General features: G+C 48.7%; 1 protein-coding gene across 2 annotated transcripts in view; it reads right to left on the bottom strand.

Annotated features, from left to right (window-relative positions):
• Positions 1-20,159, bottom strand: part of LOC147692947 (contactin-4-like) — a 697,785-nt gene that overhangs the window by 80,716 nt on the left and 596,910 nt on the right. The window contains exons 12-13 of one of the 2 annotated variants that reach the window (XM_086939200.1): positions 15,890-16,065; positions 14,676-14,796 (exon numbers count right to left, since the gene is read on the bottom strand). In XM_086939200.1, coding sequence (XP_086795326.1) covers positions 14,676-14,796; positions 15,890-16,065 — 297 coding nt within the window. The remainder of the gene's footprint in view (positions 1-14,675; positions 14,797-15,889; positions 16,066-20,159) is intronic. The other variant, XM_086939201.1, reaches the window with a different exon arrangement.

Below are 20,159 nucleotides of genomic sequence, written 5' to 3'. Positions count from 1 at the left end.
AGGCATAGAGAGGGAAGGGAAATGAAGTGAAGGGGAGGGAAGGGAAGGGCAGGCTAGGCAAGGCATAGGGAGCGAAGGGAAGGGAAGTGAAGTGAAGGGAAGGGGAGGGAAGGGAAGGGCAGGCTAGGCAAGGCATAGGGAGCGAAGGGAAGGGAAGTGAAGTGAAGTGAAGGGAAGGGGAGGGAAGGGAAGGAGAGGGAATGGGATGAGAGGGTAGGGGAGGGGAGGGGAGGGGAGGAGAGGGAAGGGAAGGGAAGGGAAGGGCAGGGGAGGGGAGGGGAGGGAAGGGAAGGCAACGCAAGGCAAGGCAAGGCAAACCAAGGCAAGGCATAGAGAGAGAAGGGAAATGGGGGCAAAAAAAATAAGATGGCAAGAAAGAGAGATACACATTTGGAAATGTAACGTGCTAGAGAAAGGAAAGCGGTATTTTCTTGTGAAGTCATGCCTTGTGCGTCTATTTTCCGTGAAGATAGAATAAGGTCTTGCAAATTGGTGCAGCTCGCCCTGTAACAGAACTTCTATTGTCCCTAATTAGCTGTTAGTGGAGACTTTGAACCTTTCGCTCTCCCATGAACTGGTTCAATGTCCCCACAGGCATTACGCGTGATGCTCTGTGAAACGAGGCATCAGACCTCATTCAAACACTCCTAGTTCCAATATTTAGCCTCTAATTTGTTGGCGTTTGGAGTGCAGAATTGTCTTATTAGCAGAAGAATGGATGAGCGAAGAGCCTAACGGCTCTTCCCCGGAGTGTCAGGCCAGAGAGCCGTGCTTGGCCTCTGACATGGACACAGCGAGCAGCTGGCACAGGCGGCCAAGCCTGGGACAGAGCAGGGCACCAGCTGCATCAAACACTTCCAGTTTGGAACACGGACACACTTCCACAGCTGTGGTGCTTTTGACACCTATGGTCCTGACGCGTGCCTGCAGCACCTGCCAGCAGAGGTGTGATAACACGGCTGCGGCCTCCCTGAGGGGGGGCGGGTATATGAGAGCGGAGGGGGAGGCGGGGCAAGTAAACGAGAGGGGAGGAACAGCAGAGGCTGGCAAGACAGAAAGATAAACAAAACCTTACAGAATGGAGATGAAAGTCTGAAAACAATGTGAAGAGGCAGCGCATCCCTTCAACCAGAGAATTTTGGCTCACTGGTTAGAGCAGGCAGACCCTGAAGCAGAGGTCAGACCCGGGACCAGGGTTCAATTCCCAACGCGGTAGGATCTTGAGCTCAAATGTCCACGGACTCGATAATTCTCGCTTCGGTGCCTGACCTAATCATGGGTTCACACTCTGCAACTCTGGGCATTAAGCTTGCTTAATCTCCACAACGGCCCCCCGCGGCGGGATGCCTGGCTTTCACCTTGGGGATGCCCTGTAGGGGCTATCTCACAGGAAAAAGCCAGGACGGGTTCCCAAGGCAAGCGCTTAGAGACCCCTGGGTGATAAGCGCTATATAAATCCAATATACAATACAATACAATACAATACCAGTGATTGTGCAGAAGAGGATATGATGGAATAGTGGCGGCTCGTCTGCTAAGGCGGAGGAGCGTCGCCCCACTGCTCTAAGAGGAGTACAAAGAAAAATTAAAATGATAATAACAGAACATTATCATAATTGTATTTTTAGTATGTAGCTTGCAGCCAGGTCAGGGCGGGGTTTGCGAGACGTCAGAGGGAGGAGGGGCGGTAGGTGCACAATAAGTGCATATGGCAGCCGTCTTCGGCTGGCCATACTATCATTCTTACATGTTCTCCACTGACTGTATTGCATAGCCTGTCTGTAGAACATGCACAGCCTCCCACTCCCAGTGTGAGCTTCGCAACACAGTGCTCAAACTAATCACGATGCTGCTGACATGCTGGTGAAAGCAGCATCATGATTGGCTAGGGGAGCCTGGGTACTTCCTGCGCCGGAGGAGAGGAGGAGGCTGGTGACTGGTGACCAGCAGGTAAATCTGCTTTTTTATTTATTTATTTTTTCCAAACCTCCCCACCTCCCCCCAACCCACCCGCCAATGCTCCCTACCAGCTGCCACTGGGACGGGTGGTACCAGTTTAAGCTGCGCCAGCTCAGGCAATAGCAGTTTACTGAACTTTTCAGGGCACACAGAGATTTTGAATGAGGAGGATCAGATCTGCATTTCAAGGGGGTCGCTATGGAATAGGGGCCTCATAAATTCTGTCAAAAAATACAAGGTAACAGTTATGGCTATTGCAGAAGCACCATATTGCTACTGGACTTTGATGCTAAACTTCGATGAGAACATCTGACTACATTAAGGGGGTCATTAGGATGTCGGGCGGATTCCCTCCGCCAGGCTGGCGGTGGCCACCGCCAGCCTGGCGGAGGCAATACACCCGACATCCGTCCCTTAATTCCCCCACCGCCATATTACAATGGCGGGAGGGACCGCAGCGGAGCAAGACACTGCCCGCCACTTTTCCGCCCCGGTCGCCTTGCGGCTGGGGCGGAAAATGAATAATATGGTGACGGTGTCTATCAGACACCGCAAGCCATATTATGAAAGGCATTTTGGCAAGCCTTTCCGGGCCCCCAGAGTAATGGTGGGTAGGGGCATTCACACGGGGGGTACCTGTGGAACCCCCCCCCACATTTGCATAAACGAAGCGGCAGGCACCGTGCAGTGCCTGCCGCTTTGTTTATGTAAATGCTGCAAAGCAATTTTTGTATTGTGGCGGGCGGAGCAGAGAGCTCCGCCCGCCAAAATACTGAAAATACAGGATGTGCCTGCCACTGTGGCGGGCACATCCTAATGCCCCCCACGGGACCCCCGCCCCTGTGGCGGGCGGTCCCGTTTACCGATGGGCCATCCTAATGAGGCCCTAAGTTCGCATTTTCTCTTAAGTCACTTACAAGTCCTTCTGCCTTGTGGGCACACTGTGCACCGACCTGAAGCTACAACATCTTATCAACAAAATACAGCACTGCGATGCTGCTGTGCCAGTGGAGGCAAACACAATGTGTACACCTGAACATCCAAAATCATCTCAGCCATAAACTTCCTCACTGGCATGCTGCTATGCCAAAGGAGGCAATCAGAGTGCATCCACCCGGACATCCCAAAACATCTCAGCAACAGAATACAGCACTGCCATGCTGCTGTTCCAAAGGACGCAAGCACAATGCATCCAGCCAGACACCCCAAAACATTTCAGCAACAAAATACAGCACCGCCATGCTGCTGTTCCAAAGGAGGCAAACACAATGCATACACTTGAACATCCCAAAACATCTCAGTCAAAACTTACGGCACTGAACTGCTGCTATTCCAAAGGAGGCAAGCACTATGCATCCACCCAGACACCCCAAAACATCTCAGCAACAAAATACAGCACTGCCATGCTGCTGTTCCCAAACACCACAAAACATCTCAGCAACAAAATACAGCACAAAGGAGGCAAACACAATGCATCCATCTGAGCACCTCAAAATATCTCAGCAACAAAATACAGCTCTGCCGTGCTGCTGTTTCAAAGAAGGCAAACACAATGCACCCACCTGAGCATCTGAAAATATCTCAGCAACAAAATACAGAACTGCCATGCTGCTGTTCAAAAGAGGCAAACACAATGCATCCACCAGGACACCCCAAAACATCTCAGCAACAACATTCAGCACTAGCTGTCATGCTGCTGTTACAAGGGCGTCAATCACAATGCATCCAATTGAACACCTCTAAACATCTTAACAACAAAATACAGCACTGCCATGCTGCTGTTCCCAAACACCACAAAACATCTCAGCAACAAAATACAGCACAAAGGAGGCAAACACAATGCATCTATCTGAGCACCTCAAAATATCTCAGCAACAAAATACAGCACTGCATGCTGCTGTTCCACAGAAGGCAACACAATGCATCCACTGGAAGACTGCAAAAACATCTCAGCAACAGAATACAGCTCTGCCGTGCTGCTCTTTCAAAGGAGGCAAACACAATGCATCCATCTGAGCACCTCAAAATATCTCAGTAACAAAACAGCACTGCCATGCTGCTGTTCCAAAGGAGGCAATCTCAATGCATCTACCTGAACACCCCAACACATCTCAGCAACGTAATGCAACACTGACAAGCTGCTGTTCCAAGGAAGGCAATTGTTTGCAGTCCAAGGGCCTTTGTGTGGGACGGACCCTCGTCCCACACCACAAAAACCACCCACCTCACTTCTCAGGGCCGTGATGCATAATAACTGAATAGGATCATTCCTTCATTCAATATCACATGTGCTGACCTCAGAAAGCTCACAGAGGCCCTCAGAGATCCAAACGCTGCTGCCAAAAAGCACCAATGAGAGAGAGAAAAAACAACCAAATCTCTGACAAGAAACTGTCAAGCTTCAGAATTCTTGCAAACGTGTATGCCATGCCGAAGCAGCATTATCAGATTGAATTAGGAACAAAAACAAGGGCCTGGGATGCTGTGAGACAGAAGAGATAAGGAAAAGAAGAGAATTATGTAGAAGATCAGAAAGAACAACACAGACTATAAGGCGATAACCAGAACAGAGAGATCATGACTGTGGACGAAAGATAAACAAACAACACGGTACAAAGAACAAGGCTGGGAGAAGAACAGTGCAGAAGGAAGAGAAATACAAAGGGAAGGTGTCAAAGTGACAGGTTCAGTGCAATTGTTTTCGGGCTCCTGAGGAAATTATGGGGCTTATTTACGAGTCTCCTGCGTCACTTTTGCTCTATGTAAAATGGCACATGCGTGATGCAGGGATCTCAATCAGATTTATGAAGCTATAGAAAGCCACTCAACATGGTTTTGAGTGGCCTCAAAAATGTTTAGTGAGCCAATGCAACGCAAATCGCTGCGTCGCCTTACTCTGTGCCCGGGAGGTGTTCCATGGATGTTGCAGTGGGTTTTGCGATGCAACAGCCATTGACCTTCACTCTGCCCCGAATCTCTTTTCGTATTCTCCTCTTTCTATGTGTGCTGCATTGCGCAGCACACATAGAAAGAGGAAAACGCCTCTTAAGATTGTTTTTGTGTAGGAAGGTGTCTTTTCCTACATAAAGACAATTCAGCTTGCAACCATGGTGCAAGGGTGCCTACATTGGCGCTAGGCTGCCGAAATGATGCCAGTGAAGTGAGAAAGGACAAGAATGCATGCACGGATTTCATAAATACGGGGCATTTCTGCTCTTTCACTTTGGCATAGGGCAGCACAGCACAGTGTCTTGCAGCACTACCCTATGCCATATATGAGAGCCTAAATTTTGCTTTTTGGGAGCTCCTTTTACTATAGGAATAAGGGGGGTGATTTATGAGAAACCAGCGTCACTTTTGCACCTCATAAAGTGATACATGCATGATGCAGGGCTCTCAATCCCATTTATGAAGCCACGCACCTTGAGTGGCTTCAAACATCTTGAGTAAGGCAGCACAGAGCAAATTGCTGCGTCGCCTTACTCTGCGCCCGGGAGGCATTCCATGGGCGTTGCGGTGGGTTTTCCAACACAACACCCATGGATTTTGATGCTGCCCCAGATTTGCAAAATCATGTAAACCGGGTGAAGCACCAAGGGCCAGCTGTACGACCATTTTGTTTTGTGCCTCGCAATTTGCGATTCATTGCGAGTCGCAAATTGTGAGGCGCAAAATAAAATGTGCAACAGTGTGTTTATCCCTCTTTGCGATTCCAAATGGGGTCGCAAATTGCGAGGCTCATTAATATTAATGAGCATCTCGCAATTTGCAAGCCCATTGGGAATGGCAGGCCCTCCCAGGGATGGTGGCCTGCTGGGCTCAGCAGACCACCATGTCTGGGACTGCTTTGAAATAAAGCACATATTTTTTTTTAATGCAGCCCGTTTTTCTTAAAGGAAACGGGATGCATTTAAAAAAGAAAAATCAAACTTTTCAGTTTCACTTTTGGAAGGGCAGTCAGTGGTCTCTGGGACCACTGCCTGCTCTTAAAAAATATGTTCCAACATACTCACAAAGGGGAAGGGGTCCTTGAAGTAGGGGGTAAACTGCGAAGGTTTTGCAGCCGCAAATGTGGTTGCAAAACACTAGTACAGAGCATGTTGACTCACTATTAGAAAGGGACACCGCTGCCTAATAGCGAGAGTTGCAAATGCTATTACCATTCTTGCGGCCGCAAACGGGAGGATCTCCCGTTTGCGGTCGCACAAAAGGGTCGTACATCTGACCCCATATCTGTACACCTCCCAAGCACACATAGATGAAGGAAAATGCCTTTTAGGATTGTTCCTGTGCCGACGAGGTGTCCCTTCCTGCACAAAAGACAATAACAATCCTGCAAGCAACAGAGACACACCTGCACCATGGTGCAAGGGTGCCTACCTTGGCACTAGGCTGCCGAAACGGTACCAGCACAAGAAGAGAGGACAGGAATGCACAGTATTACATAAATATGTTGCATTGCTGCCCTTTCTCTTTGGCAGAGCGGCGGACAGGCAGCAGCTGCGCTGGCCCTGGGTGTAAGTACAATAAAGCAACAGAGTAAACAAGCATTGGAAATGCAATAGGTCTCGCATTAGAAGAGTTGGAGTTATTGGTCTTGTAAATGACATATTTTATTTATTTGTTGGTTTTTAAAATTGCTAAATTGATGGCTTTGTCATTTACAATGCCAATAGTTATAACTTTCGCGAATGTGACACCTATAGCATTTGGAATGCAACATGTTTTGTATTTACGTGACTTAGATGGCAGCTCTGGTCGTTAGGCCACATCTCTAGAGAGTGCAGCAGGGGAGAGAAGCACAGCAATGCAATAGGTCTCGCATTAGGAAAGTTTGAGCTATTGGTATTGTAAAGGAGACATTTGTTATTTATGTGCTTGTTTTGGAAATAGCGAATTAATAGCTTTGTTATTTACAATGCCAATATTTTTATCTTTCGCAAATGTGACACCTATTGTAACACAATATGTGTTGTGAGGGTGAGTGAGGGTGAGGGTGAGGGGTTGAGGGTGAGGGGTTGAGGGTGAGTGAGGGTGAGGGGTTGAGGGTGAGTGAGGGTGAGTGAGGGTGAGTGAGGGTGAGTGAGGGTGAGTGAGGGTGAGGGGTTGAGGGTGAGTGAGGGGTCGAGGGTGAGGGGTTGAGGGTGAGTGAGGGGTTGAGGGTGAGTGAGGGTGAGGGGTTGAGGGTGAGTGAGGGTGAGGGGTTGAGGGTGAGTGAGGGTGAGTGAGGGTGAGGGTTGAGGGTGAGTGAGGGTGAGGGTGAGGGTGAGTGAGGGTGAGGGTGAGTGAGGGTGAGGCTGAGGGGTTGAGGGTGAGTGAGGGTGAGTGAGAGTGAGGGTGAGGCTGAGGGGTTGAGGGTGAGTGAGGGTGAGTGAGGGGTTGAGGGTGAGGGGTTGAGGGTGAGTGAGGGTGAGTGAGGGTGAGGGTGAGGGGTTGAGGGTGAGTGAGGGTGAGGGGTTGAGGGTGAGGGGTTGAGGGTGAGTGATGGTGAGGGTGAGTGAGGGTGAGTGAGGGTGAGGGTGAGTGAGGGTGAGTGAGGGTGGGTGAGGGTGAGTGAGGGTGAGCCAGAGCCTCTTCCCCTCTTGCAGGTGCAGTGTTTTCCGAGTGCCCTTACAAAGAAGGTTATGACCTCACGATTGGGACGTCAGAAAAGGGCTCCTCTGTGGATGAAGTGACTCTCCCAGCATTCAGGTATGGCAGCCACTATGCACACTTTATGGGAATGGAGGAGACTTTTATATGAAGAAACAGTAGCATCAACGTGTAATTCACTGCTGTTCAGTCAAGAAATGCTGACCACATCCGAAGGGCTTCACTTGGTGTTTAAACTAGTTAACTCCCTGTAACACACGTTCTCCCATGATACCCGAGCCAGAATTTGTAGCACAGTACATACCATTAGTTTGATGGCCTTGCAAAGGCTGTGGGCAGGTGCATACAATTGGGCAAGAAGGCCTGAAAGCCCAGTCTACTGACTCAGAAGGCATTCCTTGAAAGCAGGTGGGACATAGATTTTTTCCCTGAGTACCCAGGTGTTCTGCAGAACTCCTGAGGCACTCTAAACTGACCACACAAAATAGAGAGATTACGGTCAGAATTGTGAATGATAAAAGGGATATAGTGGCGTAAAACTGGACTGGGTGAGTGAGGGTGAGGGTGAGTGAGGGTGAGGGTGAGTGAGGGTGAGGGTGAGTGTGAGTGAGGGTGAGTGAGGGTGAGGGGTTGAGGGTGAGTGAGGGTGAGGGGTTGAGGGTGAGTGAGGGTGAGGGTGAGTGAGGGTGAGGGGTTGAGGGTGAGTGAGGGTGAGTTAGGGTGAGGGGTTGAGGGTGGGTGAGGGTGAGGGTGAGTGAGGGTGAGGGGTTGAGGGTGAGTGAGGATGAGTGAGAGTGAGGGTGAGTGAGGGGTTGAGGGTGAGGGGTTGAGGGTGAGTGAGGGTGAGGGGTTGAGTGAGGGTGAGGGGTTGAGGGTGAGTGAGGGTGAGTGAGGGTGAGGGTGAGTGAGGGTGAGGTTGAGTGAGTGAGGGTGAGTGAGGGTGAGGGTGGGTGAGGGTGAGTGAGGGTGAGGGTGAGTGAGGGTGAGTGAGGGTGAGTGAGGGTGGGTGAGGGTGAGGGGTTGAGGGTGAGTGAGGGTGAGTGAGGGTGAGTGAGGGTGAGGGGTTGAGGGTGAGTGAGGGTGAGGGGTTGAGGGTGAGTGAGGGTGAGGAAGGGTGTAGGTTGCAGTACTGCGGAAGAGCGGTGCGCATTGATAGGTCACGAGACCTCACGACAACCATGGCTAAAAACCATTGGCAAAACTAAAAGGTCCCAAACGGTGCGATCTTATGGGTTTGCCAGTGCTTGTTTTCTGTGGTTTCCATCGCATTCCGGTGACGTCGCATCCGTAGCAGCATGGCAGCCTCCACTAGCACAGCAGCGCCGCTTCCTCTACGAGTGCTAGCAGAATGCCGGGTATCCAAAGCCCGGGCAGGCGAGCTGCGATTGCCTCACGGGGAGGTACCTACGCCGGTCTTTATGCCTGTGGGGACACAGGGCACCATGAAAGGAGTCACGGCGCATCAGTTGCGGGCGCTTGGATGCTGGATCTGCCTCGGGAATACCTACCATCTGGGCATGCGCCCGGTAAGTGAGGGAGGGCTCTTCCAAAATTGACAGTGGTGAGCGGTATTAATGAATGAAACTACAACAGACTAATAATAACCATGATTGCATTTTTAGTACGAAACTACAAAAAAGGATATCAGGATGCGGTTTCAGCAGTGATGAGTAAAAAGTAAACGACGTATTTCTTCCTGTTTAAAGGACGAGTTCGGACAAAAATTGTAACTTGCCTTTAAAATGAAATGATCAGTCGTATTGTTTTCAATTGGTTTTAGTTATATTTATGAGAACAAGTCTTGCACACTTCCATGCACTAATAGCAAATTGTGTGTCAAGAGCAAACAAAATACAATAGGTGGCAAACAATACGTTACATGAGGAAAAACAAGAAAGCAGCCCGGGCTGGTATGACTTCTCGCTCAATACCTCTAAACACACACTGCTTTGCAGTGACTGGGCGGGCAGGGGAGGGGGCGGAGCGGGGGTGACTGGGCGGGCAGGCGAGGGGGCGGAGCGGGGAGAGGGAACAGACGGAGGGAAGGCAGATAAGGGGAGGGGGGTGGAGAAATGCGACACGGTGGGCAGGGGAGGGGGCGGAGCGGGGGCCTGGAGTGCGGCTGAGGGAACTGATGTGCACGCGCTTTTAAGCTCAATGCGCATGCGCATTGAGCTTAAAAGTCACGGGCACTGCAAGGAATCGCCCCGATTCCTTACAAGTTGGATAAAGAGTGGATAAGCCCCCATAGTCTCGCTTGCTCGATGCGCATGCGCATCGACAGGCGAGACCTAAAAAGGAGCAGAGAGGGCAGAAGATGGAGAGAGAGCTGGGAAGAGTGCGATAGGGAAAGGGGGATGGGGAGAGGGTGAGCATGAAAAAACAAGCGAGTAGGAGTGCAGGTGAGTTAGATGGAGAGTAAGAAACAGAGCTTGAAATAAATTGCTTTAGTACAAGAAAGGGTAGGAACGGAGAAGAGAAATGCGTTCAGGGAGGGAGAGAAAGAACGAGGGATTTCCTTGGGGAAATTGCAGAAACAGCAGTAAAATGTGTTCTCGCTTGTCAGCAGGTCAGACACGGCAGCTAAACTGATGACTACATCAAACAAGCCAACCTGGAACCTAACAACTTCAGAGGGATTACAGTCTGCCAATACCGCTTGCAACTGCCAGGCCAATTAGATTTAAACATGGAAGGAGGGTGGGGGCAGGGTGGAAGGGGAGAGGAAATGGAGAAGAGAGAATGGAGGAAAGAGCGGAGCAGCAAATACAGAGAATGGAGACGAGGGAGACATTAAGAAGGGGATGAGAAGAGGTGGAAAGAGAATACCTATGAAGGGTGGGAAGGTGAAGACAGAAAGGGGGAAAGAGAAAAGATGACATAAAAGAAGAGAGGAGACAAAAAAGGACAGAGAGCAGGCAATGATGAACACAAAGGATGGAGAAAAGAGAGATAGGGAGAAGTGAGGAAGAGACACAGCAAGCAGTAGGGAGGAGAAGCAAGGGTAGGAAACATGAGGAGACTACAAGGGTAGAGCGTGAAAGACAGAGAGAGAGTGAGAGAGAGAGAGAGAGAGAGAGGAAACGTGAGGATAAGGGAGATAAGAGGAGGGATGATATAAAGAAAGGGAAGAGACAAAAGATGTCAGGAGGACAAAAAGAACACGAAAAAGAGGGACGGGGCAAAAGACGAGAGAGTGAAAGGTGGATTTTGGGACGAAAGGAGGTATGGATACGTGAAAGTAATGTTGAAATGGGGTAGGAAAAAGAAATGATGAAAGAAAATAAGGAAAAGAAGAGAAACTGAAAAGAGAAAAAAAAGCTAGTAAGAGAAAAAGAAACGAGGAAAAAAAGAAAGAAAAATAATAAGCAGGGTCGGGAACACATGCAGAAATAGCTTTGGAAAAGCCTCATGGGCCACTGTTATTCTTTTGTGAAACTGGAAATAAAAAACTACAAGGTCTTTTCTATATATAAGCCGTGCTTTGTCCATCTTTCTATGGAACTGTGTGATATTGTTTGTTGCTCAGATATATTTATTTATTGTTGGTATTTTGTGTATTTGTGTCTCATTCATTACCCATTTGTCGCCATTTTGTATTAAACCTGAGCGTTCTGTCCACATCAATTCTACATGGAGTGGCATCACTGTTGGCTAAGGGACACGATAATAGTCACGAGGTAATATTTATTGATTACCCTCCCTTTTGCAGCTCATGCAGATCTGAACTCAGAGGTGTGGAGTAATGCACATAGGGGCCAAATCCAAGCCAAAAAAAGTTTTGGGCAGCAAGAATCTTTATTACAAAAGTTAATTGAAAACATTACAGAAGTTCAAAACATTAAATTATCATAAAACTCTCTCACTCTAGTAGTAAAGAATCTGTACTCACAAAGCCATCTAAAAGACAGCTGGTCATACACGGTCACCCAGTTATTAAGTTCACGAACCAAAGAATACACTTTAGGCAAGTGCGATCCGCGGCTAGAGCGGTCAACCTGGGTTCGAGTCTCGGCAATGACGCTCTACATCTTGTGATTCTGGGCAAATCACTTAATCTCCCCGTGCCTAACAAAAACGAACGTGTCCTCTTGTAACAAAACTGGTGCTCATGTAAAGCGCTCTGTTACCCAATGTATCGGGTCTAGTTTGCGCTATAGAAAACTCTAAAAAGACAAAAAAAAAAAAAATTGCCTCGCATTTCACCTTTACTACCAGCAGGACATTCAAATGAGCCTTGAATTTTACCATCTGGCATCATAAATCTTTTAGTCTCCACTAAAACAGAACCTAAATGCACCTAAGGAAGGCCTGTGTTTGCCCCCTTTTCACATGTTGCGTTTGTTGAACTACACATATACATAACAAATGTCTCAAGTCTTCACTATCTGTGAGGGACAGACAATAACAGTTACACAAAAACTGGATACCACCCATGCAGGCCAACATTCTGCAATGTTCTGCAAATGTCGAGACCTTACTTTTATTGAAAGTCAGTCTTCTAGACACCTTTCAGTGTCCACAGTGGAAAAGATAACACTGATATATTTAAAAACGTGTTGATGTAAAAAGTGGAAACATCCTCCTCAAGCACAATGAGCGAGCTGCTTGTTAAAATGTATTTTCATGATCAGAATAGTCACTGCCTCGCTCTTCCAGGTAGGGTGTAAATCTGGTTGCCCAATGCTAATTAAGGCCCTCATTAGGATTGCGGTTTTTCCGCATCCTCCGGGCCGACGGAAGTGTCCGCCGGCCCGGAGGATGCGGAAAAACCGCTGCGGACACTTCAAAGACCCCCGCTAGATTAGGATGGCTGGGGGGTCAGGAAGACCATCCGCCGTTTTCTCGCCGCAGTCGCCTTACGACCGCGGCGGAAAAGCTCAAAATGGAGGCGGTGTCTAACAGACACTGCCAGCCATATTAGGAAGGGGGAAAACTGATGCCTTTCCGCTGCGGCTTCTCCGCCGTGGAAAGGCATACAGAGATGTCTTTGGGGGCCCATTGCGGGCCCCCATTGTGACTGGGGGTGGGGGGTGCACATGGTACCCCCCTGCATGTGCGTGCACGAAGCAGCAGGCACCGCGCGGTGCCTGCCGCTTTGTGCATGCAAATGCGATGCATGCATATTTAACCTTGCGGCGGGTGCTGCTTCAAGCAGCACCCGCCGCAATGTTAAATATTGAGGATGTGACTGACAGGATGGCGGTCACATCCTAATCTGCACGGAGGGACTGCCGCTGCCCCTGCAGACGGTCCCTCCTACTCTGGGGCGGCGGACGGACGCAGGTCCGTCCGCCATCCTAATGAGCACCTAAGTGCCTTCTTTACCAGATGTTTTAAACTAGGAAAGATGTTTTAACACAGCTTTACCTACTGTATTAATTTTGGAATTAGAATTCAAAAAACACCAAGCACAGTTTCTCTATACACTACTTAAGCCTCAGATCTGCTTGAAGAAATGATCTTCTCAGCCTCAGCACTGTTCTCAGGCAGCAAGCTTGGCTGCCGCTCAAAAAAACACAGAATTTATTAACTACAATTGCACATTATTGTAGAAGTAACAGGCTTATTTACAAGCCCCTTGCACCACTGGTGCGTCACTTTTGATGACGCTCCGGCGGCGCAGAGTGCAGTCCTATATCTACGGAGCCACGCAAAGCTATTTTGTGTGGCTTTTCCTAACCTTGTTGATATTGTGTACAGCAACGCAGCGCAAGTCGCTGGGTTGCCTTAAACTGCATCAGGGGGCATTCCATGGACGTTGCAGTGGGATTTCCCATGCAACACTCATGGGTTTTGACACATTTCCCAGACTTAAAAGGATCTGTAAACCCGGGAATGCGTAAGAACTGTGGGCCTCCCTAGGGGAAGCTTAATGAAGACAAATATCTATATTTCTGCTTGTTTCTTTCCTTTTTCTATGGGTAGAAAGAGGAAAAAGCCTCCATGGATTGTTTTTGTGCAGGAAGGTGTCCCTTTCCGCACAAAAACAATTTTGCCAACAACGCAGACACCCCCTGCACCATGGTACAAGGGTGCCTGCGTCTGTGCTAGCCACCAAATTGTGCACCTGCTGAAAGCACGGGAATGCACTGTATCTCGTACATACGGTGCATTCCTGCCCTATTGAATTGGCGTAGGGCAGTGCAGCAAAAAAGACTTGCGGCTCTGCCCTACGCCAATTCACTGGCCGCGAATTTGGCCTCGATCAATCGAAGAATGGGAAGATAGAGAGCCAAGACACACTCTTGAATAGTCCGGTTATAGCATTAGAAAGGCATTCCTTTCTTTGCCTTCAGTCTCATTAACAGTTCTTGATAGCCATGTGTGACCGACAGCCTGACCCTATGGTGGCGGTAGATGGGGAACTCCCAGGACCCCAAGCAGCAGAGCGCAGCTCTTCGAGGTGTACCTGGGTGTGGGGATGCCTTGATACAGGACCCTTCGGGGCTAAACAAGTCACAGCAGGAGTATGCGACCACAGTGCTCTGTGTGATCGAAGCGATAAACTCGTCTTAGCACGCAGGCAGCTGCGTCCTGCACATGTCGCGGTTTCCCTTGCAAACATGCGGGAAGCTTAGCAATCAGGATTTTTCTCACATCAGACTGTTCCAACATAAATGGGCAAGGAGAATGATTTGATATGTTTTGGTTTTCCACCCTGAGCATTCTCAGAAAATGAAACCCACTTCTGCCCGTGGTGCATTGACTGAGTCTGCAAAACCAAGGATCCCCGCCCCACCAATGAAAATTAAATAGGCATGAGTTATGATCCATGCAGACCTGGAGTTACAATACCCAAAGAAGAAAGAACCAGCAATCATTGTCTCGAAGATCCTTAAGTGAAGTATATCACCCAAAGATACACTTCGTAAAATTCAATTAAGGCCCATCGATGTAGACCCAAAATATCTGAGACAAGAGCGATGTGGGCAAATGTCCGTTCGCAGCCCGGGAATGTCTCAAAAGCTCTACCATTGCAGAATGGACAAGAAGACATCATCTTGAGGCATCCCATGAACTAAGATTCACCAATGCTGCCAACTGATGATACCTGAAACAAGACACCCATGTCAATGGCAGACACCGTCACAGAGAACTGGAGAAAGGAAGGGCTGAGATACCTCTCACCACCAGGTCCGCACCGGCCGACAGCTTGTCCACGCTTGTGTGCACCAGGCAGATGTATTTACCGGCGTGCTTCAGCTGGATGCTTCTGATCATCAGATCCCCCGCAGAATCCTGCTGGAAGAGGAAGAACAGAGGTAGGCGTTACCTTCAGATCCTTGACACGGGTAACTTCTCAGTGGGATGCTGAGTCAAGAAGCAGGTGAAGGACCGCCACTCGTTGGGAGGTAGATTTAGAATAGGGGTGGAGAGCCACCTTTTGAGTAAGTACAGACATAATGGGGGTGGATAGCCTCCCTCCTGGTGATGGAGTTAGAAAGGGGGTGGATAGCCTCGCTCCTGACGATAGAGTTAGATGGGGGATGGACAGCGTCCCCCCTGGTGACAGAGTTAAAATGGGGATGGATAGTTGCCCTCAGGTGGAGAAAGGGGATGGACAGCCTCCCTCCTGGTGATACAGTTAGAAAGGGGATGGGGAGCCTCCCTCCTGGTGATGGAGTTAGAAAGGGGATGAACAGCCGTCTTCCTGTGAAGTAGAGATAGAAAGAGGGTGGACACCCACCCTCATGGGAGGTGCACTTAGAAAGGAGTGGCCTGTCGCCTTGCTGGGAGGTAGAGATGGCAATAAGATGGACAGCCACTCTCCTGAGATGCAGCTTGAAAGCGAATAGGCACACATGGGAAGGGGTGTGGGCCTCTCGGATGTGAGGTAGATTTAGAATGGGAAGGGGTACAGGAGTGCAGGGCCTCTCAGATGTGACGTAGATTTAGAATGGGAAGGCGTGCAGGGCCTCTCAGATGTGAGACACATTTAGAATGGGAAGGGATACCGAGCCTCTGAGATGTGAGGTAGAGTTAGAATGGGAAGGAATGCCTGGCCTCTCAGATGTGAGGTAGAGTTACGAGGGGAAGTGATCCACAGATTCTCAGCCCTGAAGTAACATTTCAAATGACATGCCAGCTCGAATGCTAGAGTGGGCTGGGCTGATGTGCAAATGTAAAAAAAACGTCAATAACGTGGATTTTGAAATTCACGTGCAAAACTCCGAGGAAAATAACTGGATGTTATTTGTTTTGTGTCCTATTTGCTTTGAATCAAGCTATATAGATTAAGTAATTGTATGCTCCTTTTCATTGTCGATTAATGGCACCCATAGCATCCACGTGTCCTAGTCATCCAGCCCAGACAAGCGTGTTCGATAATACTCACTCCGCCGACCCTCTCATAATGGTCTCCATCCTTCTCAAAGTCAATCAGCTGACCATTGAACACCCAGGAGAAGGTGACGTCCAAGGACGCGTCATGGGACACCTGGCACGGAAGGACAATGCTTTCACCCACCGTCACATCCATGCTGGACGGGGGCACAATGACCTGGGTGGCATCTGTGGGGGCAAAGCAGAGAGGATATGGAATCACTGGGGAAGGATCGAGGGAAAACATATTAGTGCGCTCCGACGTGCAACTCACTGTCCCACTGAAACAACTCCCAAGTTTACAGACAGCTGCCAGGTGTGTTTGGTTTATTGAAGGGCATAGCCTTTTTCACATAGTCTCATCGCATCAGTAAGGAATGATAACCATAGTTAAGCATACATTATTGTTATGAGTATATTGGAAATAAGATCAGCAAAATACATTATCACCTTCGCTGCGGCGGCTATTCCGCAGCAGCGCTAACGGTCGCGGGGGGGGGGGGCGCACGGCTCACCTGCGCGGGTGACAGAACCGTTCCGTCACAGCTCGCGGGTGAGCTGTGCTTGTGACGGAACGGTACCGTCACCACCCCGCCCGCTTAATGAAACGCGCCGCGCAGGCGCGGCGAGCGGGCCGTGACGGAACTGTTCCATCATGAGCACAGCTCACCCGCGAGCCGTGAAAGAACGGTTCCGTCAATAGCGTCAAACCGGTTATTGTTATGAGAATACAGGACACAAGATCAGCAAAACAGCTAAGAGATTTTGCAAGCAATAAAACTGTTGTCTCCACCCATTAAGCACAACACTTCAGAATGCACTTGTAAGACCAGTCCATGCCAATATTGTTCAGAGATTACAGTATGTAAGATCTGCAAACAGCTCGAAGATTGAACAAACAATAAAACAGTTGCCAACACTTCAGAATGCAAAAGTACCAGCAGATCCCTTTTCCAAATCCATCGCCCACGCCCTCAACCAAGGGCATCAGGAGCATATCTCTGTGGCAACTTCTCCTCCATAAAGGGAAGTATGGGCAATACCCACAGTTCCACATACACCAGGGCACCGCATATCACTCCGTCCCTGTCGGGGTACCTGTCACTAGGCAAAAAAAAATTCAACTCCAGGCAGCCCGGTGTAGGGCAGAAAGGTCCAAGACCACAAGCAGGTTGGTCCCTGCCCAGTGCCTGCACAAACCAACACCCCTCCAAGGTGTAAGTTCAGTAATTCAGTCCAAATTTTGGGTAGCCCCCTTTTTCTGCTGCAAAAAATGTCATCAAATTCCTCCAGGAGTGGGAAGGTGGGTGTTTGATGGGGTATGTTGGCTGACGAACAGTGGAAAGAAAAAAGAGGCCAATCCCTCGCCTTGTGATGCATTATGTTTCTGGGTGCCCCCAAATGACATCACTGGCAACCCTCTTCCTGGTGAAAACAAACGAGGGACTCCCCGCTTGGGGTCCTGCCTGTGGAGTGACTTAGGGCACCACACTGCTATTTGCGGGGGAGGGGCGCCTGGTCAAGAGTGGCAGACCAAAGAAAAAAATACTTATGAGTTCTTAACTGAAAATGCTCTAAAAAATATTAAAATCGGGCAGTTCTGTTTCTGTGGATTTTTGTGAACTTTTCTTTTTTTAATTAATAATCGACAGACAGGTTCCCTAGGCACTTTAGAACAGTTAATCTTATTAAAAAATTAAAACTAAATGTGTGAAAAAATGCAGGACATGCTTTCCACAAATTTCCTTGAAATATTGTGCAAATCTTTGCAAATGTCACTAAAGGCATGGACAAACTTTGTAAATGTAATTTAAGGTATCAAAGTTCTATTTTTGAAATCACTGAAGAAATAATCTAAAGAAAGGAAGTAAAAATTCACAAATTCACAATTTGCTAACCTCCCGTTTCCAGAAATATAAACATACTCTCCTTATGAGTGTTTCAACTTATTTTGCAAATCTCCCACCTTCCCAAACACTGCCAGAGGCATCACTAACAAACAAACAAACAAATAACTAAATAAAATAAATCTCAATGCACCCTATTTGGCCAACTTTACTTGAGGCGAGTTTCCACCCTTTCCACGACTCCGCTTAAAGCGAAGTTCGATCTTAGAAAGGAAGAGATAGAACAGGGCTTGTCATTACTATTTTCAGGAGTTTATTTTTTATTTGTAAACTATGAAGCTTGGTAATAGAACATAATGAAAATCTTGGAATGAAAGGCCTGGTCAGCCTTTCTAATAATTTCCGCATTCTCCGCCGCCAATGCATGTTCCGGAAGGCGGCAGGGCAGTAGGAAGTTGAGCTACTCTGCCAGCCTGTGACAGGGGGTCTCAAACATAAAATCTGAAGGATCGCCAAGAAGAGAGCACAGTCATAGGGGTCAAGCGGCCCCATGTTGTAGGTAACATCACTTGCATCCTGGGACCTGTAGTTTCAATGTTTCAAGTCATAGGATTGGGTGTGTTACTGCAATGTCTTCTGCAAAATCTGCTACGCAAAAATGTGTCCTTACATCAATACACACTAGAATTATAGAATAAGCAAACGAAAATAGTAATTTGGCAAAACTGGTGAATATGAACAAACGATGAACACACGACAAACCCACATCATACCTCACCTTAGACGACTCCGCTGGTTCTCAGTACTGAAGAGATGTCAATTCAAGCTGCTGACCCAGGCACAACCAAGGACCCGCCCACATAAACCAACGCCTCAACTTCCACCAACCGAGAAGATTATGCTCTGTTTCCCTATCACTCGCCCACAAGCTAACCCCGGGCGGGTAACTACGCTCCACCAGCAGAGTTTACGTAGTTTTGGCTACTTCACGTTCCGCTGCGAACGCGGAGTTCAAGCAAAACTACGATTCCATGGCCGAGCGTTGTTAGCCGCCCCCTCCAATCTCCTAAATGAATTAAAACGAATTAAAAGGCACTTACTTGCCCCGTGGCTGCCTCCTCCTTTACATCGCCGCTCTCCTGCCTCCTCCTCGCTGTCTTCCTTCACTGATGACCCCTACGTTGTATGTCTTGCGAGTGCGCATTCATACGTGCAAGACGTACAACGTAGGGGTTATTAGTGAAGCAGGACGGCAAGGAAGAGGCAGGGGAGCGGCGATGTAAAGAAGGAGGCAGCCACATGCAGGTAAGTGCCTTTTAAATAATTTTAATTATTTTGGGACGGGGGAGGGGTCGAAGCGTAGCGAAGTTCCACAGAGTTGCTTTCCAACTCTGTGGAACTTCCCGTAGAGGTACTACGCCTGCTCCGTCCAGGGTTACCTCACTCCCCGCATCCACCGAAGCAGAAGTGGAAGATGTTCCTTCTCCTTTATCGCAGCAAAGACCTGGAACAGCCTCCCCACGCAGCTCCGGACCATCACCTCTCTTCCAGAATGCCGAAGGCTATTTGAAGAAGCCCACTGGGATCTGCAAGCGCCAGGATACCCTACCGAGGCATTAGCAGCGCTATATAAATCTCGATTGACTGATTGGTACTTTGCAACACAATTCTCTATAATCTGTTTGCGCTTTTTAACTATATTAAGATGGCCACTGGGCAGTGTGTATGTTGCTGTGCTGCCTGCATAGCTCTCTTTCACACCTCAGGGTTCGCTGTTTAAATTGAGTCTATAGATTGAGGTGCCAGCGTCTTTATTCCCTGCAGGGTCCCTTTCTCTTACCCGTTATGTCCCTGTGGACTTGCCAACTCACTCCAGTGCCACTGTGTGACACAAGGTGTTGGCTCCCTTTACACGGAGTCCTGACGAAGAGCCAATGTCACAAAGTGGCACAAAAGATGAGCGGGAAACCAGATCTGCAACTAGCATGGCTCCACCGTGTGACACACAATATCGACTCTCTACACATGATCACCTGGTGAGGAGCCAATATCACACGGTGGCAGTGAAAAGAAGCTGAAAACTACTGGCTTTGATCTGCCAATGTCCATTAAGGGGTGTGAAAACACCCCAGGACTTTGGCACCAGGCGCTGCAAGATTTTTTTTTAAGGAGGGGAGCTTGTGGGTGGAGAGGGGTCAAAAGTGCCCCTTGGGTAGTTCGTGAAACAAGGCCCCGCCCCCTCCAAGGCCCACCTCCGCTTCACACAGTAAAAATTTAGTTTTAGTTGGTCTATGAAACTCCTTTAGTAGAGTGGGTTTTCAGCTCCTGTTTGGAGGCCCTGCACAGCCCCCACCCCAGGAAACCCGCAGCAGGCTTAAAGGATTTTCCTTTTTATCTCCCAAAGGGGCTTAGGGTGGATAGAACTGTCTCAAGGTG

This window comes from Lissotriton vulgaris, chromosome 9 (genome assembly GCF_964263255.1).
Source record: "Lissotriton vulgaris chromosome 9, aLisVul1.2, whole genome shotgun sequence".
In the NCBI taxonomy this organism is placed as follows: Eukaryota; Metazoa; Chordata; class Amphibia; order Caudata; family Salamandridae; genus Lissotriton; species Lissotriton vulgaris.
The sequence above is the reverse complement of the archived record's forward strand: the minus strand, read 5'-3'. Positions and strand labels throughout refer to the sequence as shown.